Here is a 24,518-nt window from a genome sequence, read left to right on the forward strand (position 1 = left end):
GCCCCACCCACCTGCCTCAGCTCCCAGGCCACGCTGTCCCAGAGCCCCGACGCCTGGAGCCACTTGTGGACACGGGGCGAGCCTGGTGTGTGAGGAGCCCGCGCTGCAGGACGCTGCCGCACTGCCCCGCAGGAGTCCCCGCAAGGGACTCCTCCGTGGTCCCCAGATTTGCGGAGCGGATTCCTCCACCCAAGTGTGTCCCGCCACACATAAAGAAAGCAGACACCAGAGGGCGCCGCCCTTGCAGCCCACGCTGACAGAGACCTTGGCGCAGGTCCGGGAGTTAAACGCTGGCAGCGCAGTGCTCACCAGGTCGGCCCTGACACAGGAAGCCACGGGAGCCCACGTGCCCAGCTGCTCCACTTCTGGCCACAGCGGAGGAAACCATCTGCAGGGCCGCATCTTGCTGCCACCCGTGAAGCTGCTGACCCGGCCCAGGACGTGCCCAGCACAGGAGGCAGAGGCGGACAGAGGCACCAGGCCCTCTGGTGTGCACCTGAGCACTGGATCCCATCTCTGTTATCCTGGGCTTTGGCCGGCGGTGGAGCTGAGGGTGTGGAGATGAGGCAGTCAGGGCCCTCCGCTGGGCTCTGCACCGAGTCAGGGCTGTGGCTGGAGCTGAAGCCCATGGGTGGGCACTGGTGCACGAAGCCCTCTTCTCCAGGATTTTCCCTCCTTAAAACCGATTTTTGAACACCACTTTCTAACGGGGTTTGAGTTCAGGAAGGGTTACAGAGCTGAGGGGACTCAACTTACAGAAAAATGGAGAGGGATGCAGCTCAGCACCCCAGGAGGGGAGGATCCCCACAGGTGGCCAGCCAGTGTCACAAAATTCAAACAAGTTACTTCCAGATGGAGCCTGCATGCACAGAATCAGCACTGGCTTGAAGCTCCGGGGTGCAGGAGGACACATGGCCCCGACACACAAGACATGGGTAGCAGATGCCTGGAACAACAATAAATCAAAAACTAACTTTGAGCCTGGCATGGTGGTACAGGCCTGTGATCCTAGGTCCAGGGAAGGCTGAGGCAGAGGATCGAGAGCTCAAGGCCAGCCTGAGCAACTTAGTGAGGTCCTGTCTCAAAATTTAAAATAAAAAAAAGGCCCAGATGTAGCTCAGAATTCACTGATGTACCACAGATGTATCAGTACCAAAAAGGAATACTAATTTTATGGAAAAATCTAAAATTATCCATTTGCATTATTCTGTATAACCACCACAGGGGAGAGTAACTCTCACCAGAACAGTTTGTTACTGGATGGATGGATGGCGAACTGTCCCCAGAAATGCCTCCAAAGTGACGAGACAGACCCAGTTGCTTTTTCATTCCTCCGGGAACATTTTTAATGCAAACACCAAGAATCTGAAGCACGATTACCGTGACAGTGAGTCTGGGATCTGATTCTGAGCACAGTGGAGATGTGGATGGGACTCAGACACTGCGGCCACCACTGCCCTCTGGGATGTGTGGGGGCGACCGGGCAGGACAAGGCGACGGCCCCACAGCCACATCACTGGGCCTGGGAAGACAAGCCACAGCGTGTGTGAACAGGCGCCAGGGACAAGAACACAGTCCATGCTGCCCAGCATCCTGCAGACCCAGGGGCTGGCTCAGCACATCCATGTCACGCCCAACAGGATCGAGACCCAGCCCTGGGCCCATGCACAGGAGGGAGCTGAGAGCCAGCGACACTGATGGCCTCCAAGTGACTACTTAACCATGGCCAGGGGCTGACTCTCAGGCAGATCCTATCCATAAGCCTAAATCACCATGATTATACCCAAAACATCAACAAGCAATAAAAATGTTTAAGCATCATACGTTCTTAATTCTTGGGAATTTAGGTTTTTTGTTTTGTTTTGTTTTGTTTGTTTTTTGTTTGGGGTTATTCTATATTTGAGACAGGGTCTTGCTATGTAGTCTAGGCTGGCTTTGAACTTGTGATCTTCCTGCCTCAGCCTCCAGAGTGCTGGGACCACATACTTGTGATGCCACCCCAACTGGGAATTAAATTTTAGAGCTCAGCAGAATATTAAATAGGTAAGAACACTTGAGAGCTGCAGAACAGTTTAAGTTTCTAAGAATTCCTTAACAACTAGAAATAACTTCCTCAGGTTCAGAGACCACAAACCGCCCTCCACCACCACCTTGAATTCACTTTGTCAGTGTATACAGAGAAACACAACCTTTGTCGTTGTGGTACTAGGTGTGAGCCCAGGGCCTTCTCACGGAGCCACCCCCAGCCTTTTTGCTTGAGACAAGGTCTTGCTAAGTCACTACATTGCCCAGGTTGGGCTCAAACTTGTGATCCTCCTGCCTCTGCCTCCCAGGGTGCTGGGAGTACAAGGAGGTGCCGCCACGCCCAGCCACAACCCTTATTTTTAATGAGCGAGGAAGAAACCATCATCTTTGCGGCGCAGTAACTAGTTATTTATTATCAGGGGTAAGGAAAAAGGACGAAATGAGGACTTCACCGGAGCAGGCGGGCCTTGTTCGGTCAGCATCCACAGCAGGCAGGGGGAGGGCGCAGAGCCCCGAGGCCCCCAGGCGGTGAACTGTGAGCAGCCAGCTCTGGAGAAGCCCACACGGGGGCGCAGCCTCGCTCCTGCACGAGCCAGCTCTTCCCATACCGAATGGAGCGAATATGTCAGTACATTACACAATTAATTTATACACATTTAAAATTACAGATATTGTACAAAACAGCTGTGTTGGAATAAAAATTATTTCCGCAAGCCAGACACACACAGATGACACGTGATACAAGTCTCTTGATTAGCAGGCGTCAGCTGCGGCTCGACCGCGCAGGGTCTCACAGCCTCACAGCCGCACCCTATTACACCTGCAGGTTTTAACACTGGGCAGCTTCACCAACTGAAATCGTCAGTGCTTCCTGATGCCCAGGCAGCTGCGGGCCTCTGCGGGGCTCCCGGGCTCAGGCCATCGCGGATTCGGCACATGGGGCCCAAGTCCACACCCCAGACACCCACCAGGCTCCCCCAGCCTGGAAGCTAGCTCCTGGTTTCCATCCGAAGTTGGCGCAGGACCCGGAAGGTGCTCAGGGGCGTGGCCTGAGAAGGGCGTGGTCTTCGACTCCATGATGAGCTCTGGGATGTGGTTGCTATGACAACGTTGCTGTGAGGATTACTCCAAGGATCACAAGCAAAATAATTACACAAATAATAATGAACATCATTTTCTGCAAGATAAAGAGAAACATGAATTTGCAATGTATCAGAGGAAAGTGATCAGCAGCCTCATTTCCTAACATTGGCCTTCTGAAATTTGAGACTAGGAAACCACACAAGTCCTGGTCACCTGGGGACAGTGGGCCTCCACGACCGAGCAGGAAGAGCTGGACGTGGACGTTAGAAATGCAGCACCGATTCACCTCGGGCCACTGCAGCGTGTGCGTCCTGATACCGTGCCTGACCCGGACACCCAGGACTCCTTGACAGCACCTCTTTCAGCCCTGTGAGCTGCTCCCGGTGCGTCCACCTGCTGGGCACCACATGGCGGAGCAGCCCTCCACACAGCGGCAGCTGAGCACAGGGCAGCGTTTAGCTTCCGTTCTTCCTCTCTTTGGAAAGCCAGCACCCTCAGAAACCCTCCCACAATTTGAAGCCACGGTCTCCTCAGGAAACTCGGCTGAGGGAAGGGACACAGGAGGGAGAAGCAGGGTGGCTGTGCGGTTGGTGAAAGCAGCTCTGCTCCTCGGTCACAGCCACGGGATGTGTCACGCTGTCTCCAGCACCGCAAAAACAGTAATAGGGCAAGGGATTCAGCTCAGTGGTTCTGCCGCCTTCCTCACAAGATCAAAGTCCTGAGTTTGATCCCCAGTACCAAAAAAAGAACGAAAGGGGGCAAAAAACAGTAACAATACCAACAACAAAGGAAATGCTGCCTGCAGCAGGAGCTGCGGGTTCCCAGGCAGCGGCAGCAGCGAGCTGGGGCATGGCCCTGGGGACCCACCCTACAATGTCCCCGCTCCAGAGTCCATGAGAGCCTGGCAGCCACTGTCTGCCCACGCTGTGTCCCCTGGGGGCCACCTGGCCCTCTGATGACCTTGTCCCACCCCTGGCTCAGGGGCAGCTGGGCCCCCAACCAGTCCCCTAGCCCACCCCACTCTGTATGCAGCTCTAGTTCGCACCTGTTGTGGTGACAGTGGCCATGCACCTGGGCTGTAGATGTGTCCTCTGCCATGCGGCCCCCAACAGCAGGACACACAGCACAGAGAGGACAGGAGCCCAGGCGTCCTGCCTGCTCCCAGCCACTTGTGAGTTGAGTGACCACTCCCGTGGCTCCTCGGGAAGGTGACAGAGGGTGCCTGCCTGTGGGAACCATCATCCGCCACAGCTGGTATCTGTCTCTGGCCTGTCCCCTGACCCCGCTGCAGGCCACTGTGGGGCCCTGACCACAAGAAGGGTCCAGCCTGCCCCTTAGGGCCCGAGGGGCACAGTGACCCCACAGAGCCAACCAGAGACCTCAGAGCATGTCCTGGGAGCCTGGTGGGGACCTGCCCGCACTCAGGGCCCCCTGAGGAGCCTCCTTCTGTCAGGCCAATGCCGCATGGCATCTCACTGGGCCCACCTCAGGCCAGAACCTCAGCTCTGGTGCAGCCGCACTGCATGGACCAATACAGAGGAGGCAATTCAGAGAGGATGCGGGAATGCTGAGAGGACCAGTTAGTACAGAAAAATCACATATGCCATTCTGCAGCAGAGCTAAGAGGAAGGAGGCCTGTACACACACACAGACACCAGCCCCACTCAAACAGTGACGGAGCCCTTCCCCCAGGAGGGAGGTGGGCAGCATGGCCAGCACCAGGGCAGCAGCCCTCTGTGGCCCATGCGTGTCAGTCGCACACAAGCCGTGAAGCCTCATCTGCTCAATGCCACCACCTCTGACATGTGCTGTTCACATGTAGGAAGAAACCCGGCCAGGTGTGGTGGCGCAGTTCTGTGATCTCAGCAGCTGAGGAGACTGAGGCAGAGGACGGCGAGCTCTAGCCAGCCTGGGCACCTTTAGGGAGATGCTGTCTCCCTAAGTAAAATGCTAAAGTGAATAAGTACTAAATAAAAAATACTAAAATAAATACTAAAGGGCCAGAGATTTAGCTCAGTGGTTCCGCCACCTGCTTCACAAGCGCAAGGACCAAGTTTGATCCCCAGTACCAAAATAAATAAATAAATAAAATACTAAATAAAAAACTAAAAAAAGGTGGGTGAGTCAGATCAGTGCTAAGGTCCTAGGTTCAAACCCCAGCACTAGAAAATAAGCCCCAAGCAGTTATGACACCAGGCCTGTGTGGTACTGGGGAGCCCACGAGCCAGCCTGTGCCCCAGTTCACGGGAGCGGGTACCCTGCACACTTGTCACAGTGGCATCCAGGGGCCTCCCACTCCAGGGCACTGACTCACGGCAGTGCAGAAGGACAACCCCCAAATCAGGGAAAACAGCGGGAGACCAGGAGCCCGGGAGCAGGCAGGGCTCCCTCAGGGCACCACAGCGACACTGGGTAAACTGAAGACCGTGAGTTTCAGGGCCAGCTGGAGCCAAGCTCCAACCAAACAGCTTCCGTGCTGACAAGGGCAGGGTTTTAAACAAGACAGACCTGCCGTGTAGAAACGTCAGATGAAGAATTCTGCTTTCAGGCACTGGTTTTCATCGGTTCCACTCTTCAGTGCCACAGCAAAAATCTTGCACCAGTACATTTTACAAAATAACACCTTTCAGTTGCTGCAAAGCTTCTGGAAGTGACAATGAAAGCCTGAACTGCAATGTTAGTGGCATCAGCTTCGTCTTCCCTGGCATAGCGCAGAACCAGGCCCGCTGTGTGCAGGTGACACAGCCCATGGCCACCGAGGGCCCACGGGAGGCCACTGGCCTGTGCTCCCTCACAGATGTGTCAGCAGAGGACACCACACAGCTCAGCAGACAGGCTTTATGGTCTTTAGAATATTAAAGTCAGCACACATGAGCACCGGCCACCGCGGAAGCTTGTAAGGAGATTAGCTGGTTAGTTACTTACTGCTGCCCTGGCAAACAGGCAGGCATCCCGCGCATCCACACCTCATTTGCCCACTGACAAGCCGATGATTAGTGCCAGCACCGCCACGAGCACCACCGACACGGCCACAATTATCCACTTTTTCTGTCAAAGAAAAGCAAGTTGATTATGCCACAGCACCAGACACCCCTCACATCGCATTGCCAAACCCACAACCTGAGACAGCTGCTGGGTCCCTGAGAGACTCTGAGTTTTCAAAGAGTGATTCATGTGTGAGCCAGATGCCAGGGCTGAGCCTGTGGGACACGGCACTGCACAGATGCTGCTGGGCTCCGGTCATGCCCTGAATGTTAGTCCAGGTGCTGAGGCAGGTGGCCCAGCAACCCTGGCAGTGAGCACTCTCTGGCGGCAAAGTCCCTGTCTTCTGTCTTTTTTCTTTCTTTTATTTAGTACACATAATGCACATTAAATGCTACCCCGTGACGTATCATTCCTCTTGGGGAACTGTGACACGCACACATGGAACCTTAATCCCTTTCACTTACCCTCCTCAGGCTCTAGAGCCCCTGACCATTTGTAAAATGTCCGTCTCCCTGTTTCCTGTGATCTAACTTTTATTGTACCCTTTAAATCATTTATACTTGGGCTTTCTCGTATAAGACAGACCATGGGGTGTCCAAGTTTGGTGTCTGATTTATCTCACTGATTACGGTCTTGAGGTGCATCCATTTTCCCATGGTGATTCATACTTGTGCCTCTTTGTGAAGAAAGAGGTACTGCATTATATAAAAATACAAGTTTTATCTCAGGGTGGATATATAGACCACTTCCAAGGTGCAGCTATTGTGAGTTGAGGTGCTACAAACAGGCGTGCGTGGACCCCCATACGGGATGACCGTGACGCTTTCTGGAAGACACCTAGTAGGCGAACAGCTGGGTCCAGTGGAATTTCTATTTTTAGTTTACTGCGGACTCTCCACACAGATCTCCATTGAGGTTGCCATAGTTCACATCCCATCAACAGTGAAGAAGGGTCCTTTTTTTCCCCACAGCCTCACCAGCATTTGTTGTTATTTGATCTCTTGGTGATAGTCATTCCTTCAGGACAAAGATGGTGTCTTAGTTATTTTTCTCATGGCTGAGACTAAATACCCAACACCCAAAGTTAAAGGAAAGGTTTATTTAGCTCATAGTTCCTAGAGGTTTTGGTTCATAGTCCTGACTCAGAGGCCATGGCTCCAAGGCGGGTGGAGGGAGGGGCAGAGGGGCAAAACAGAGGAGAACAGTCCATGGCAGAGCAGGGCAGGCAGAGGCAACACACAGCAAGTGACAAGAAGCATCACTGCAGCCCTCTTTCCTCTTTCCATCCCTTATCTTCTATCCAGGCTGTAGGCCCTCAGGGTGGGCAGCACTCACACCAAGGGCAGGTACCCTTAATCCCAGCATCAAATCCAGCCCCTCTGAAAAGCTCCATCTAGGACACAGCTGAGATACAGCAGTGCAGATGCAGCCATCGAGATACAGCTACAGCAGGCAGAATCTCAGGGCTATTTTAATTTTCGTTCCTCATGGTCAGTGATACTGACCATTTTATTCATCGATTTATTGGCCATCTGTACTCCTGAGAAACATCTGTTCTTTCAAGCTGCCCATTTTTTGATGGGGTCTTTTATTTTGGGAGGTCTAATCTTTTAAATGCTCTGTATATTCTAGACATTATTCTTCTGAGGAGTAGCTGGCAAATTCTTTCCATTCTGCAGGTTGTCTCTTCATTCTATTGTTGTTTCCTTTGCAATGTAGAAGCTTTTAACCAACCACTTACTAGTCCTGTAAATTATTTAAATACAGGATGGTCAAAAGTTGCATATTTTTTCATTAATTTTCATAAGATAATAAAACAGAAAATATAAAATCGATTTTATCAAACTTATTCAGTACAAGAATTGACTGCTTCAGACAGTGCCTGCCTGAGTGGCCTCAGGACAGTGTGTGTACGTACCGAGGCCGGAGCAAGCTGTTGGAGCAGTCCACATGGTAAAACCCACTGCGGATTGCTTGTTACTTCTTATGCAACTGGGGTCCTGCTCAGAAAGTCTCAGCCTGCGCCTAAGTCTTCAAGAGTATTCCCTCTTATTTTCTCCAATCAGATTTCATGTTTCTGTTTTAGTTTCTGGGTCTGTGATCCATTTTGCTTTTCGTTCAGTGCATAGTGAGAGGTAAGGGTCTAAGTTCAATCTTCTGCACAAGAAAAAGACCGTTTTCCCAGCACACTTATTAAAGGGGCTGTCTTCCTCCCAGGGAACTTTTTAGCCCTTTGGTCAGAGTGCAAACATCTGCGTGTGCCAGGGGCTATTTCCACATTCTCTACCCTGATCCACTGACCCACACCTATTTTTGTGTCAGTGCCTCACTGTTTCCTTCACAGCAGCTTTGCAATACAACTTAAAATCTGGTATTGTGAGGCCACTTGTTCTGCTCTTGTTGCTGGATTGCTTTTGCTATTTGGGGTCTCCTCTGGTTCCATATGAATTTTAAAATTTTTCTAGTTGTGAAGAATGCTATTGGCATTTTGTTGGGATTGTGGAAAACCTATAAATTGGTTTTGGTAATGTGGCCATTCTGACAATACTAGTTCTTCACACAGAGCTGCATCCCCAGTCCTTTTTTACTTTTTACTTTGAGACAGGCTCTCGCTAAGTCGATAAGTTGTCCAGGCTGGGCTCAAACTTGCAATCCTCCCACCTCAGCCTCCCACGTGCTGGGATCACAGGCCCCCCACCTGGCCCCCACACCTGGCACAGACTCAGTCTCTCAGTTCTCCTGCCAGGTAGGATGTGGTTTTGTAGGCTCATGGTCTTTCGGGAGAGCATTCATTGAGATGGTGTGATGTTAACACCTTTGGGATTCAGGTGGGAATATTACTACCTCCCCTAGTACCCAGGCCAGAGAGCCTGGGTCAGCAGAAGGGGCTCCATTCCGTCCCAGTGGATGCCATGGGAGGGCACTGGGTAGGGCACCAGGCTCACAGCTCAGAGACATTTCTGTCTCTCTAGACCACAGAAGCCACGGACAGCCTAGCCCACGTAAGCGCTAACACACAGCACAGTGACCAACAAGTTCGGGGGGGATCCCCGAGCCAGTGGCTTTGTGCCCCTCCTGGTAATGACCAGAAACAGAACTCAGCCTGCCAAGCTCAGCCAGACTGGAAAGGGAGACAGCACTGCCCGGAAGCTGGGAAGGGATTTCTGACTCACCACAAAATAGGTTACGTTCAATTTGCCTGATACACTTTTATGATTCTTTGAAAAAAGAACTGTTTCAGTTTTAAAATAACATTTATTGAAGGAATTTTTACTTCTGGGCTATGGGCTACATTTCCATCTGGCACTGGTGTCTAACAATGCAAAACATGGAGAGAAAACACTCGCACTTCCCAGCCACTCACCCTCCTGGCTTTGCTCTGGTACCGGATGGCCTTCTTCGTCTCCTCCTTGGCGTGCTCCACATAGTCTGTGGCGTTTATGACGTTCTTCTCTATGTTATTGATCATTTCACCCTGAAAACAAAAGGACCGGCCTTAGCAGCCACTTTCGCAGGAGCTGGGACACGGTGTATGCAGACAGGATGTCATGGTGGAGCTCACACTCGCAGCCAGGTGTAGGGTGAGACATCGGAAATGCACCACGCGATGGACTGAATGTGATCTCGACACGGACACAGGCGGATGGGCGGGCTCGGACACATGCTCTACTGGGGCGTCTCCCAGGCAAGCACTGGGATGGAGGCAGCCAACACTGGGCAGATGAATGTTCCACGACCACACAAAACATTGCACACCAAGGAGGACAGCTTTTACAGGGGCAAACCAGCACTACTTCCTTAATGTGTCAGTAAGCTCTGTGCAGCAACTGCCTGGTGTCCATGGATGAGGGGTGGACAGAGGTGGGTGGGCTTCTGGAGGCTCCAAGCAGGAGGTGGAGGAGGAAGAGGAGGTAGAGGAGCGCAGAGTGCGTTACCTGGGCTCTGTGCACCAGGAGACAAAGTCTGCAGCAGCAAAGAGGACAGCCGTGAAGGAGGACGGACAGGTGACTGATAGGCACAGAGGTCCCTCCTGCCAACCCTGCCCGCAGACACAGTGAGCTGCTCTACGTGCACCTCTCGAGGGAGACAGGAGCCAAGCTATGCACATGGAAACCTTGGCATGGGAGGGGACAACCAAGAGATGTAGCATCTGCCAAAACCTTTGGTAATTACAAAATCAACCTGCTCTCCTGCGTAGCTGGCTCCCCAGGCCGCCTCCTGTGACTTAGCCATTAGCCGACCCAGCCCCCACTCTTCACGCTGCCCAGGCGGGAGGCCCAGCCAGGCCGCCCGATCTCTGCCAGCAGACACCCTGGCCAGCACCACCTGGGCCAGCATAGCATAGATGGACACCGCCTGCAGAAAGCCTGCTGGTGCCAACGTGCCAAGGGGCCCACCTGGAGTGGGACGGCTGCCACATGACGTCTGGGCACAAAGTCAGCCGAATGAACCCCGACCTGGGCAGGCCAAGCCAGCTCCAGTGTGGAGGCCCCAGATCTTTGCCCCCACTCCCACCCCCAGCCAGCCCGGGCAGCTCAGCACTGCAGCCTCTCTCCTGTGACTGCTCCACAAGAGCTCCTGGCCATGGCCCAGTGTCACTGGAGCCTGCAGTGTGCGTCCTTCCTCTGGGCAACCACATTCCGTGGCTGAGTTCCTGCCACATGTGTTCACACACTTAGTTAACACACGTGTGTGGTAGGTAGTCATGTCCCATGCTCGTATCTCCTTTTTACCCTAACCTGAAATGCCAACACAAACCCGCATCTATTCCACTGTAAACTCCACAAGAAGGAAGCACCCATGTGGCCACAGTGGCCTCAAAGGCCAGGGTGGGAACGGGCTGACTCTGGACAAGCCCCATTCCCACCGTGGGAAGCTCCGCCTGCCCCTGGCACTCTTGGGTTACACCCGACGCCACAGTTAACTCTGAGCTGGGCCCAAGGTGCCAGCTCAGACGAAGTGGGACAGGCCTGGGACGAAGCCGCCGCCTCACCTGCGTCTCCACGAACATGGCCATGTCCACAAACATCTCATGCAGCTCACGGATGCTGGTCTCCAGCTTCATGATGTCCTTGTGGCGAGCCTCGATCTCATTGAGCGCTTGTCTGGTGATGTGTGAGTCTGAGATGATCTTGGAGAAGCAGAGTAAAGGGCCCAGGTGAGCCGAGGTGGGGTGGGGTCGCCGCGGCGGGAGCCCAATCCCACACTCACGTCCGAAGTGAAGATGGACGGCTTCCCGCTCTCCAGCATCTCCTCCAGCTCTGCGTCCGTGGTGGTCCTTCCGGCTGCGGACAGAGACACACTCAGTGCCTTCCCGCTGCCACTGCTGCAAGCAGTGACCCGCTGACGGGCCATCACTGCCCCAGCAGGACCCCTCCTCCGTGCAGGCTGAGGTGGCGGCCTCCCAGGCTCAGCTGAGAAGCCCAGCAGCTCTCAGAGCTCATCAGGCTTCCGGCCGGGGTGAGGACACCCTACTGCCCTGCGGACCCGTCACCCACCGGGGACTTCCAACCCTGCCACTGCGCTGCCAGTGCTGGGAATGGGAAAGCAACAGCAAGTCCCTCACTCAGGGCTGAGGGCTGTGAACAAGCAGCAGGTTTGATTGATTCCTGGGCAAAGAAGCTAGGAAAGGCCTAGCTCTACAGGCCTGGCAAGACAGATGGAGTTACTGCTGTCAGGGCCTCCCAGCAGGGCCCTGGGGGATGCACTCCTAGCCCCACCTCCCTCCCTCCCTCCCGACTCACTGATCTCAAGCTGGCGCTGGATGCGTCCTTTGCTCCGCTCCCGAAACAGAGTCTGGGCTTCATTGTACTCCGTCATGACCTCCACAAACTTCCGGGACAGCACAGAATGCTGGCGGCAGACACAGGGACATCAGTGCAATGGTCTCGGCCTCCGTGAGCGCAACGTGTACCAGTATGGTATACTGGGCCAGGGCTGGGACCAGCGCAGCCTCCTTTGGGTGGGAGAGCAGAGGCGCGGCCTAGGGCCGCGTCTGCCCTGAGACCGCATGTGCGCGTCTTCCCTAACCTGGCGCCAGAGAGGTCTATGAGGCAGAGTTAAGCAAGAACTCAGAGCACAGCATGGGGCCTCCAGGGAGGCAAGTGTGGCATGCTCCGGGGCTGGGGCCATACACAGTCCTGGGGTGCCCCCCACTGTCGGGGTACCCTGTGGTGGGCAAGGGCAGCCTGGAAGCCATTCGTGTGCATACGGATGCTTTTTCCTGGGCCTATTATGGGCCTGTGTTGCTGTACGTCACGCTGCACTCATGGGCAATGGTACTGTGCACGACCCCTCTGCACCCTTTTACTTACCCTTCCCTCCCGCCCGTTCCCCTGCATCGCTACCTCACTTTCTTTCATTTTGTCCTTTAAATTATTTATACATCCAGTTCCTCGTGTATGGAAAACCATGTGAGATTTGTGCTTGTGGGTCTGACTTGCCCCTGGATGTTACTGTGGTCTCAAAGCGCATCCGTTGTCCTACAATGGCTCGGGTTTATCCCTGCTGGCTGAGTAGTGCTCCACTGCTCACAGGCATCCCGTTGTCTTGATCTGTTCACCCGTGATGGACACACGGGAGCTTCCCAGACTTAACTGTTACGAGTCCTGCGCTGTAAATGTGGGTGCGCACGGACCCCACAGCATGGTGTCTTTAACTCTTTGGGGAAGGCAAACAGGAGAGGTCGAGCTGGGCCAAACGGAATGTCTATTTTCAGCTTTCCGAGGACTCCACATGCCGATTTCCATGGCAGGTTTACTAGTTCACCTCCCACCAGTCACACAGCCTTCGCCCTCACGATGACCTTGCTGTACTACGGGCGTCCACACACAGCAAATGCCCTGCCCCCTCCTGTTGCCCATACACAGCACCCTGCCCAGAAAGCACCGGGAACTACACTCTCAAGAGGGGTCAGAAATGTGAGTACGCACAGGACAGCAGGGCAGCTGTCCTGGGTCTGCAGGAAGGAAAGGACTGCCTCCCCACGTCGCTTCTCTACCGCAGGCACAGAGTCACACCTGGGTTCTGCGGATGCGAAGGTCCACGGAGGTCCGGCTCCCGCTCTCATCCTGATCAAAGCTTTGCTCGATGGCTGGAAGGAAACAGGACAAAGGTTTCCACATAAAGCTCAGTTTCTCGAGCCAGCCCTCAAACTGCTTTCCTTTCTTATCAGAGATGAGATAGGAGGATCTCTTGAGTTCAAAGCCAGCTGGGCAACAGGGTGAGACCCCATCTCAAAATAAATACGTACACAGAGCAATCTCTACAGTTAAAAAAACACCCAGGCAGGGGGAGAACACTTGTAATCCCAGCACTTGGGAGGCTGGGCCCAGAGGATCGCAGCAAGTTTGAGGCAGCTTCAGTGAGCTGAACGCCACACAGCCATACTCTGTCTCAAAACACCAAGACAAGCACACTTAACCATAGTTCAAGTTAACGATGCCAAAATGACATGAAGAGGAACTATTCACTGTGACTGGAAAGCCCGGGAACTGAATGAGCAATGCCTCCTCTTACTGGGTGTGTAGTAGTCCTTCCGAATACACACAGAGAGTTTGTTTTGAAATGATCACAATTTTTGAAAATGTAAGAGAATAAAAAAACTAAAAAGAAGAAAACAGCAATTATCGATATTCCCAACACTAAATTTTAAACTTACACTTTAACTTGGCCCGAATTTTGTTAGCAGTTTTCTTGATTTCTTTGTTCAGGTCTTCAAGCTCTTCTTTGATTTCTTTAAAAGTTAAAATAGGGCATCTGAGGCTGGGCGTGGTGGCTCACACCTATAATGCCAGCACTTGTGAGACAGAGACTGGAGGATTGCTGAGAGTTCGAGACCAGCCTGAGCTACATAATGAGTTCAGGGCCAGCCTAAACTATAAAGTGAGACCCTGTCTCAAACAACAAAAACAAAAACAAAAACAACAAAAATAGGGTATCTGAGCTACACACTCAACTTAAGTGATGCCAGTCAACCCAGGAGAGCAGCACTCTGCACAGCCATGCTGCCCGCTCCCGCCGTCCTTCCCACAGCCAGCGCTTGGCTCCCGCTCTTCCCACCCACCGCACACACAGACCTGAACTCCACTGGCTCACAGCCCTGCCCAGGTGGGACAAGAGCTGCATCCCCGTCCCACCGGCAGCCAAGGCGGGGCCAGGCCATCCCCCAGCAGCTGCCTGGCACCTGTGCCACTGCCCCAGCTCTGCAGCCATCAGTGACCTGGGCCACCGTCGAGGGGAAAGGCCACACACAGTAATGGGATGGCACGACCCCACTGGCTTCCTGAAGAGCCAGAAGTGCAGACCACGCCTGGGGCCCTTGAGCCTGATCAGAGAGCAGGGACACAGGGAACCTGAATCAGAACAGGAACAGAGGAGCTGCAAAGGAGGTGAAGCAGAGCCCTGGCAGAAGGGCACCCAGGGAGGCTGAGGGACATGCAGGCCATGCTCAGAGGCTCTGGTTTTCGTCGTAAGTGGAAGTCAGCTGATTCCCAGCACAGAAAGGGGCAGCCACTCAAGATGCTTCTGCCCGGAAGGCCCCGAGTAGGAGCTAAGGGTGGGGCCCCATCCGGGCCTGCTGGGCCTATGGGCAGGGCTGGGGAGACCCTGGCGTCCAGGAACCAGGATGGCACAGAAGCCCATGCCCCGCTCCAGCACACACCACAGCAGCTCTCCCATCTGCGGGGTCAGGGTCCGTGCAGCTCCAGGATGAAGACAAGGGACAGCACCCTCCAGGACCTCAGTGGGAAAGTAGGTGCAGAGCCCACACCACCTCGGGGCAGGGCCCCTCTGATGTGGGAGAGCCTGCATCCCTGCTCCACCTGCACCAGGGCCCAGCAGGGCCACCTGTTCTTTGGGTACACAGGGCAGGGAGGGGACAGATGGGATAGCCCATCCGGGGCCCTCGTCCCCGGGCTACCACTGGGGGAGCAGCTGAGCACGCCACTGGGCCCACCTCCCACTCCATGGTTCACGGAGAGAACGTGGCAGCTGCACTCCAGGCCAAGAAGGGCTGCTGTGAAACAGCAACAGCTCTCCGTTTACCACAGGACAGCTGTCCACTCTCACTGGGCAGAAGGCTGTTCTGGATAGAAACTCCTCAAAAGACATTTATCCCAATTAAATTTCCCTAGGAATTAAGATGTTATGCAAAGCACTGGATGGTGGGCAAATACATGTCTGAAACCCCAGACTGGATGGGTTAAATGTGCCTTTGCTGTGGGGGTTCTAGGACTGCAGGCAGCGGGTGGACGCGGTGGCTCTCCAGGAAGGGATGTGACAACAGAGAAGCCCACACAGGGCAGGCAGGGCCACAGGGGGCAGGGCCACGCAGGGCACTGGGGAGATGACCACGAGCTCATTCTGTGAAACGGTTCTATGTCAGAGCAGGGCCTAGACGCAGCCTTTTACCCTCTGGGTAAAACGTTAGCATTTTAGATGCCCTTCTCCCCTTGAACCCCTCCAGCTGCTTATTTTTTCATTGTACAGAATTCAGAGCCTCAGCTGTGCCTTTTCTCTAAGACTGGGCACGAGTACCCTCCCCCTCTGCCCACACAGGGTGGCATCAGTGAATGGAGGCAGCGGCAATGAACAGTCAGCCCCAGAGGGGAAGCTCAGTACCGAAGGAGAAAGGACTGGAGGGACTCATTGGCAGGGTGAGGAGCTCAGCCAACATTGATGTACAAAATCTCTGGACCCTGCCCACGAGTATTCAGGAACGAGGTGGGAGGCAGGAGCTGCTTCCTGCAGCATCAAACATCACCTGTCCCAGAAGGAAGATGAGGAGGACAGGTGTGGCCACGCGGCTCAGCAGAGCACTGTGAGAAAGGGCAGAACGAGGAGACTGCAAGTCGCCACCAATGATTCTCCCGCAGAACACATGGGGCCCCGAGGCCTGCGTGCAGATCCACGCCCTGCAGAGCCCGCTGCACTCATCACACCCACACATGGGTTTGCTCACACTCCCCCAAAGCATACGCGTGCTCCACCAAAGCTCCCCCGGACCACAGAGCCCAGCTGACCTCACCCTTACACTGCTGTCCAGTTCACCCACGCCCCAGACACCACACAGACCGCAGGCCCAACCCCTGCATGCCTGGCTGCTGCAAGGCCGTGAGCATGTTCTCAGGGGCCTTGCACACCAGGCCCCCCGGGCTGTGCATTGGGGCCACTCAGGCAGCCTGAGAACATCCTGCAAGGCCCACTCCTGCGGGGTGAAGTGAGGACAGAGATCCACGCTGTCCATAGCCACAAAGCCAGGCACACGGGCAAACAGGCACACAGACGGACACACACAGATGGACAGACACATAATACACACAGATGGACCAACTCACATGGACAGATGCACAGAGTACAGATGGACAGATGGGCAGACACAGAGACAGACAGATGGTCCGACAGACAGACAGACAGACACACACACACACACACACACACACACACACACACACACACAAACACACAGACAGGGAAACACACAGACAGACCCACTCCACAGCCCCAGCTTACTTCCTTCCGGGTTGGGTGCAGACAGAATGATGCTATGGTTCTTCTTCACATCCTCAACGTACTGCGTGATCTTAGCTGTGCTGTTTCTGATCTCCTCCACCTGGGAGAGGCAGCAGTCATCAGAGTGCAGCAAGCACAGCGCAGGTCAGGAAGGGGAGCAGATGAACACCACCTTTCCCATGCTCCCCGTGACACCTGGAGCCGCATCATGGCTGACTTCCCAACCTTGGTGAGCATCAGCCGGTCCTGGCCAGCAGTCCTAACAGGATGTTCAGCAACCCCCAGCCAGGCCCAAACCGCACTGAAGATGGTGCCAAGGAGACGCACCTGTCCTCAGCACCAGGGCAGCCCTACTACGACATGAGCACAGCCAAGGACACGCCAGCCACATGCCGCATGAGGCTGGCCCATCCTGGGTCCTCCTTTCCTCTGGCCACTGCCACTGGCTTCAGAACACACCGTGCTCGCCATGAGCACCTTCGAACATCACTGGGGAGGCTGGGGAGCGGCCCCAGAAGATGCCCTGGAACCACAGTGCTGCCTCGCAGGAGAGAAACTGCGCTGTGACCAAACACAGGGCTCAGATGGGCGATCATCCTGGGTCCCACGTTCCCGATACAGTCACAAACATCCCCGCAGAGACAATGATAGGACCTCAGGACAGAGCCCAGCCGGTCCCCCTGCCAGAGCACCTTAAGCGCACTCACCACCCACTGCCCACCATGCACATCCACATCCCAACCCTGCAGCCTGGGAGGTCACTGCAGGTGTGACGAGGACCCACGCAGGAAATGACCCTGGGGCATCCGGCCAGCCCGAGACAAGGGACCCAAGATGGAGGAGGCTGAGGCTGGAAAAGAAGGAAGGGGCCGAGGCTTCAGGCACCACACTGGGCAGGGCTGCCTGACCAGCACCCACACCTCGGAGACATGGAGCAAGCCCCGTGCCTTAGCATGACCATGGCACAGCTCTGCCCACATGGCCCTCTTCACAGGGCCTGCGCAAGACCCGGAGCACGCTGGGAAGTGGGGTGCTGAAGGCAAACCCAATGTAGCGCAGCCGGAGGCAGGCAGCGGGTAGTGGGCAGTGGGCAGCAGGCCAGCTGTCTGCACTCACACTTCACATTACACTTCCATCCTCCCAACGCATGGGAGCAGCCCTGTAAAACCCATGCTCCTCAGGGTTCTGCTGGCACCATGAAGGCTGAACAGAGTCGCAGGCTCTGGATTCAGGGCAGTTGCATTTCAGGGTGCATCTGATGACACCACTGTGAAGGGCCGTCTGGGGGTGCGTGTGCTGGGGAGCAGCAGGGCCCTTGGTCCCCGGGAGTCCCACACACAAGGCTAACGTCTAGGCAGCAGGGGCCCCAAGTGGCTCCAACCCAGAGCGGGCACCATGGGGATGGCAGGGCCAGTGCACTGCGCCATGTGACGTGGCTCCAAGCATCGCAGGGAGCATGGGAAAGCTGGCATTCATCTGCTCCCCTTCCTGACCTGCGCCGTGCCTTTGAATCGGCTCAAAATGCAGACCCAGGGCACTGATTCGGGCTTTCCCTAATACTGTCACTGTCCATATCGTTCAGCACAATATTTAGATCTGAATGCCATTTCCTAAAAATTTTCTCTAAGAAGCCATTTCACAAAAATAAACTGCAGAACGACTACTGAACAAAAGCCTGAGCATATACTGGCATCCGAATGAGGCCCACCACACTCAGCTGTCTGCAGCACAAGGGCTTTGCATGTGTCTCAGACACTCAGCAAAAACAGACTCTCAGCTGGGCATGGGGGAGCACTTGGGAGGCTCAGGCAGGAGGGTCACCATGAGTTCAAGGCCAGCCTGGCTGCACAGGGATACCTTGTCTCAAAAAAAAAAAAACAAAGCAAAAAAAAACAAAAAAACAGACTTACAGCAGCTCAGCGTGGACTTGATGGCCCCACCACCATCTATCAATACAACCACACAGCGCTGGGGCTCTCATGAAATAAGAAGTCTTCACAAGGACGCGGCTGGGAGAGCTGGCATCCAGAGCCAGGGTGAAGACCAAATCTTCACTGACCTCCAGGTGGCTGCTCCTGGATGGAGGAGGGGCCACCGGGCACAGGCACAGCAAGGACAGCAGCAGCCCAGGCCCGCAGCCCCCAGGGCAGCCTCTGGCCCTCCACACTCAGGGTCAGCTGAACCCTGAGGCACACACAGCCCAGAGAGCTTCCTCCCCAGACAGCAACTGCTGACTGCAGTCGCACAGGCTGAGGGGTGCATTGCCAGGTGCCCACGTCCCTCCCACATGCACCGATGGCCTCCAGGGCACCGGGCACTGTGACCGTGGTCACCCTGGGCCACAATGTGCTTCACAGCAGCATGTGAGACCCGCACGGTCAGCTCGGCCTCCCAAAGAACCTACCTGATGGAAGAGTTCATCCATAAAGTGGTCCTTTTCCACAACCACCGCCGTGTCCTCTTCGTCATTCTTCCTACACTGAAATAGAAAATACAAAATGTCACATTCAGATTCTTAAATTCTTACCCAGGTGCATGTGGTGAGCTGCGACACCAGCAGTCGGGACTGAGCTCAGCAGCATTGTGACAGCCTCCCCCGGGCCGCACCCAGGACGTCACCCCGGACAGTGTCACCCCAGCGGGACCCAGGACAGCAGAGGGGGCAGGAGGAAAACCCAGGAGACACAGGCCACGCGATCCTGGAGAAGCGAAACTGCCGAGCTGCACCTCTGTTTTTCCTATACAGGGCCGAAATGCTGCCCCCACCACTGCCCTCCCCGAGGGCACAGGGCCCTGGAGGAGCTTCTGGGCAGCCTCAGTCACCCCTCCTGCACACCGGGACCTCACAGCAGGCCGTGTAAGGGCACGGGGGACGAGAGCAACCCCAGGGTCACTGAGCAGCCAGGGTGGGGCCACCCGTCAGCGCAAGACACCATGGAGGGAGACAGGCCAGGTGCTGCATCGGACACTGCGCTGCCAGATAGGCGAAGGCACCAAACAGGAAGTCCAAGTCAGCAAGAAGGAAGCTTCGTGCACAGCTTCGGGGAAGAGAGGCAAGTAAAGCCCAGGAGCACACATCTAACCCCAGCAATGCCCACTGGCCTTGAGCCTTGGCTGCGCAGCATGCCACGCCAGGCAGCAGGCACAGGACCTTCCGGCCTTCTCCCAGGGCAGCCCGAGGCGGCACAGCTCCCCTCACAACCCCCAGGAGCCCACTGGCACCCAGCTCAGGACATCCTCCAGCGAGAGCCAGCACACAGGTGAACCACTGTCACCCAGGGAGCCACAGCTCAGCTAAGAAATATCTGGGGCAGCTAAGGGTGTTAAGAAGCATACGCCCTCCCACCCTGTATCGCCCGGCCCTCACCAAGGCAAAGTGGACAGAGCAGCTGACGCCCTCCTCTCACACCCAGGAGAGCAATGGGAGGAGGCAGGCTGCTGCTGCCAGGGACAGGGAGCGGTGCAGGGCAGAGGCCTCTGGGAGCAGAAGTGCCCAGAGGACCACTCCAGACACCGTGGGCCTCCCCTTGGCTCCCCAGCTGGGCACGCACGGTCACTCAGGGCACAGTACCCCCTGCAGTGACCACGTGGCAATGTCAGGTGCAGGCCGCTCAAGACCCCGAGGTGGGCAGCAGAGGGGCTGCCCTGCCCCATCCTGCCCGCCTCCACCACTCGCTCACCACTTCCAGGGAGAAAGGCTGGGGCTGCAGACACCCCCTGGCTTGCCCAGCCCAGCACAGAGCCCCTCTGGAGGATCTGTGCCCTGGGCCCTCCACTCCCACAGTCTCTATGGTGGCCGGGCACAGGAACTGCAGCTGGGCCCGTGGTCAGCAGCTTATCACTCAGGCCTGGGCTGGGGGCCAAAGGCAGCACACAACACCATCACCTGAGCGACAATGCAGCCCAGGACCTCGGGACAGGGACAGCACCCCATCCCTGTCTCTGGCTCTGACAGCCGCTAGGGGCTGGCAGAACAACTCTGCCCTCCGTGGTGCTATGGAAAATCCAAACCCAAACAGAGCCAGGGGACTGGTCAGTGTCCTGGGGTCGCCATAGCCCACAGCCTGCCTGTTTCCAGGCTTCCCTACAGCCACACCACACAGCTATGGCAGGCAAACCACAAGGGGCAGACAGCAGGGAGCCTGGGCCCCTCTCCAGCCAACCAAGCCCAGCCCAGCCCAGCCCAGCGTGAAACCACACCCACCAGCAGGAAGGCAGGCGATGCCTCCCAACTTCCACAGGGGCAGGGACAGTCAGGGACCCACCTTCCCGAGGGCTGGACCCCAGTCACACAGAGGAGTCACTTTCAGTCCTCCACTGGCTGGGAAGTCACCTGTCACCCCAAGTCCTGCAGACTGAAAGCCCTGCACTAGGAATGCGTCTTCTCTACTGCCTGAGTCTGGGTCTTCTAAGCCTCCATGTCTCCGTCCCATTTCTACCTGGACCCCAGGCACTGTCCTTGGCCCGATGTGCAGGGCCTCCTGTAGTCCCCTCCCTCACACCAGGGCAGTGACCTCGGACGACAGTCACCCCAACTGGGCTCCTCCTGTCCCCGGGGCCACAGTGAGGGTCACACACTCAATGCCAGCCACAGAAAGGGCCTCTGAGTACCAACTTCCCATTTCTGTTAAACAGCAAAGAATTCTCCTTAAAAACCGGCACGGCAGTGGCCACGATGTCCCCTCCGTGACTGCTGCAGCTCATGGGCCAACTGTGGCTGGGCCTGGGTTCCGAGCTGGGGACTGCAGACAGCAGAGAGCAGGGCCAGGAAAGCCCGGCTTCCTCTGCACACTGTTCTTTCCACACAGGCACCCGAGGGCCGCCACACAGGAGAAACTGGGAGGAAATAAAGATTCACCCTTAAATCCATCTGGCGGCTGACCTGCCTTGCTGCTGTGACACAGTGGCTTCTCTCCCAAGCGTAATCATTCAGACAGAAGCAGACAGGCACAAGCAGGTTCAGGAGCAGCGGCTGCAGGCAGTCAGCTCAGCTTTCTCTCCCGCGCTCTTACTGAGCCGGGTGCGATGTGATCATTCCAGGCTCTGCTCACTGCCTGCCTGTTCTGTGCCTGACATGAGGGTCCAGGACAAGAACTCGGCCTGCACACGCCTTCCCGCCACTTTGCTGCGTCTCCACGACAGGCCCTGGGATCCGGAGCTGATCCAAGTGTCGTGATGCCAGGGGAGCTGCACACGAAGCTCCATGCTGCCCATCCCCAGCACGCTGCCCAGTGCCCACACTGCCTGGCACATGCGCACTGTGGTCAGGATATCACCAGTGCCACGCCCGCGTCGCTCTCCCCACGGGACAATGGCACACCACCACCCCAGAGGGGCCCAGGAACAGCGAGCCTTCCTGACAGACGCCGCAAGGCTCAGTCGCGACAGGGCTGGAGACACTGCCAAGATGCCCACTGGGCCAATCACACTGTCCTGGGGCGAGGATCAGAACCGGCCGGACAGAAGAGCCCAAGGGGACTGGACAGGCTCGATGCTGGGGGCGGGACAGCCTCCACTCACAAGGCCACCAGGGACAAGAGAAGCCCACAAGGTGCCCCTCTGCTCTGCCCTCCCCAGGGCCGGGTGTGCAGGCCTCGTGCCACAGCTTGTCCCCAGCCGGTCCCCAGGCTCCAGGGCGGGTCCCACGAGCTGGTCCCAGGCGCCCACAGCCAGCTGGGCTCCGGCACCCTGCTTCCTTCGCAACAGCCACAGCCACGTCTCATTCCAACCTGTGCCGCCCCACCATGGACCACATGAACGCAAAGCGTCCATGTTTCCATTGTGTCTGAAACCACACCTGGCCCATGGCACACAGTGAGGGGCAAAGAGGGACAGGGAGAGAGGAGGAAGCTCGCAGGGACAGACGGACGGAGGGACACAGGAGACCAAACAGGCGGGCACCACGGTGCCCACTCAGGTCCCCCTCCTGCCTCACCTATCACAAATCCCCTTTTCTGTCTGAGCCGTGAGCTCTGTGCTGCTGGCAGCTGCTGTCTGTGGTCACAGGAACCTCCCAGAGGACCCCAGCCCCACTCACTCAGCAGCTGGCCTGGCCGCAAGAGTGCGCTGCACTGCACCAGCCTCCAGAGGGACAGAGGGGAGGGCGGTGCCAGGCCAGCACCAAGGGAGGCACCCGCAGGCGCAGGGCAGGCAAGGGAGCAGCCGGACAGAGGAGGCGCAGGCCAGGGCAGGATGAGGCCCCTACAGCCGAGAGTTGCCTGGGCCCCATCCTCTCAGTTCCAGTTCCTTCTGGATGGAAGCCAGAAGCAGGGGCCCGGGGACAGCAGGTCCTGCTGTCTTTCAGACACACACATCCAGGTGCAGGCGCGCAAATCTATTACATTGAATGGGGGCAAACTATCAACTGTGATGGTGGGAACTGAATGAGAATTAAGGATAAAAATTTTCTGGAGTGAATAAGTCAAGATATTTTAAACTCTAAATGTATCCATGAAGTTATATGCTCATACTTGAAATGATAAGTATGGAGTTTTTTAAATGGTCCCAGTACCAGGGATTTAGCCCAAGGAGAGCTGAGCTATCCCTCAGCCCTTTTTTTTGTTTTTATTTTGAGACAGGGTTTCACTTAGTCACTAAGTTGCCCGGGCTGGCCTTGAACTTGTGACCCTCCTGCCTCGGCCTCCTGAGTATCCAGCTTAAAGGTTCCTATTTTCTGAATCAGAATCTTGAGTCTTTACAACATTCTGCACTGCATGTACAAATAGGCACTGTCAAAAAACAGAAACATGCCTGGGTAGTGTTTCCTGCTCTCAGAAAATCTTTGTAGATCGCTGCCTTGATCCCAAGGATGAAGAGTGATTCTCTCATTTCTCTCAGGTCTCTTGACCAATGCCACACAGCTAGAGTAGCTGCTTATTTTCATGCAAACAACTCCCACAGCTGAAATCTGCAGTGTCCACAGACTGTACTGGACGGCCCATCTGCACCAGAGCTTAATGTAGAAGCTGATCAGAGAGTCATACCAGCCCATTTTTCAGGACTGGTGCCTGCTCTGAACCCCTCCACACCCCAGCCACCTTCCACACATCTCCCCGCACACAGTGCCACAGCACAGAGTCCTCTGCCCCTGGCCAGAACGGGAGGGACCGGGCACTCTGGCTGTGGAGCCCAGGGGTCACTGGCATCCAGCGACGCTCTCTGTGCCCATAGACAGGTTCCTCAGAGCAACTTACTGCTCAGAAGCCACTAAATCTGTCCACGAAAACTGTGTGACTGTAAATGGTTTTAGACAAACTAACTGCTACATCCTTCTCAAGCAGTTCCAGGGGTGCCTTGTTCTCAGAAGGAAGCAGTAAGAGCCAATGAGGAAAGCTTCTGTGGTGGCATCTCAAACATTGTACTCCTTAGGTCACCATGGGTGAGCCACTCTGACTACCAAAATCAAACCCTAAACTTTATAAAAATACGAGCCACAGAGAAAAATGGTTGTTAACAGACATTCAACTACCCCGAAACCACTTGAAAATGACAGATTTTTTAAAAAGTGCACCTGGTAGCATCAATGAAATCATTAAACTTTAAGGATGTAGAGTTCACTGTTAACAATTTTACATAGAGCTGCTCTTAGAACTTCCTGAAAACATGCAAGGTAGCAAATATCAATAGCATACTTCCTTCCACCCTCCTCCTCACAGAGCTTCACACACTAAATAATTGTTTCAAAACTCCCTTTGTGAGGCATAAGTATCATCTCTACTTCACATGCAAGAGATGCTGGGGGTGGATGCGCACACCTGTAATCCCAGCACTCAGGAGGCTGCTGAGTTCAAGGCCAGCCTGGGATAAACAGCAAAACCCTGCCTAAAAAAAAAAAATCAGCAGCATGGCCTCCATAGCTGCTTTCTACCCACACAACTCTTCCATCACTGCAGAAGGCACTGAACCAGATAAGG

General features: G+C 55.5%; 1 protein-coding gene across 5 annotated transcripts; it reads right to left on the reverse strand.

Moving 5' to 3' along the window:
- Positions 1 to 2,355: 2,355 nt before the first annotated feature.
- Stx2 (syntaxin 2) lies at positions 2,356 to 19,084 on the reverse strand. 5 transcript variants are annotated; one of them, XM_010604274.2, is made up of 10 exons: positions 19,010 to 19,084; positions 16,606 to 16,705; positions 13,754 to 13,828; positions 13,113 to 13,186; positions 11,838 to 11,946; positions 11,305 to 11,378; positions 11,087 to 11,224; positions 9,458 to 9,568; positions 6,034 to 6,156; positions 3,127 to 3,202 (listed from the first exon to the last, which is right to left on the reverse strand). In XM_010604274.2, the coding sequence occupies exons 1-9, from the start codon at positions 19,028 to 19,030 to the stop codon at positions 6,076 to 6,078; spliced, it is 783 nt and encodes a 260-aa protein (XP_010602576.1). In that variant the 5' UTR covers positions 19,031 to 19,084; the 3' UTR covers positions 3,127 to 3,202; positions 6,034 to 6,075. The 5 variants fall into 5 exon arrangements, with proteins under 5 accessions (XP_010602577.1, XP_033618372.1, XP_010602576.1 ...); XM_010604275.3 differs by lacking the exon at positions 6,034 to 6,156 and having other exon boundaries at positions 2,356 to 3,202; XM_010604278.2 differs by lacking the exon at positions 13,754 to 13,828.
- Positions 19,085 to 24,518: the final 5,434 nt, after the last annotated feature.

The sequence above is a fragment of the Fukomys damarensis genome, unplaced genomic scaffold (genome assembly GCF_012274545.1).
Source record: "Fukomys damarensis isolate Sample0158 unplaced genomic scaffold, DMR_v1.0_HiC HiC_scaffold_12, whole genome shotgun sequence".
NCBI lineage: Eukaryota > Metazoa > Chordata > Mammalia > Rodentia > Bathyergidae > Fukomys > Fukomys damarensis.

Bases quoted from the DNA above. Each gene is read 5' to 3' on its own strand.
- Stx2 (XM_010604274.2), bottom strand. From the start codon at position 19,030: ATGGATGAACTCTTCCATCAG. The intron at 16,706-19,009 runs GTAGGTTCTTTG...TGCCTCTCCCAG, and splicing joins TGGATGAACTCTTCCATCAG to GTGGAGGAGATCAGAAACAG. The intron at 13,829-16,605 runs GTAAGCTGGGGC...TAACTTTTAAAG, and splicing joins TGCACCCAACCCGGAAGGAA to AAATCAAAGAAGAGCTTGAA.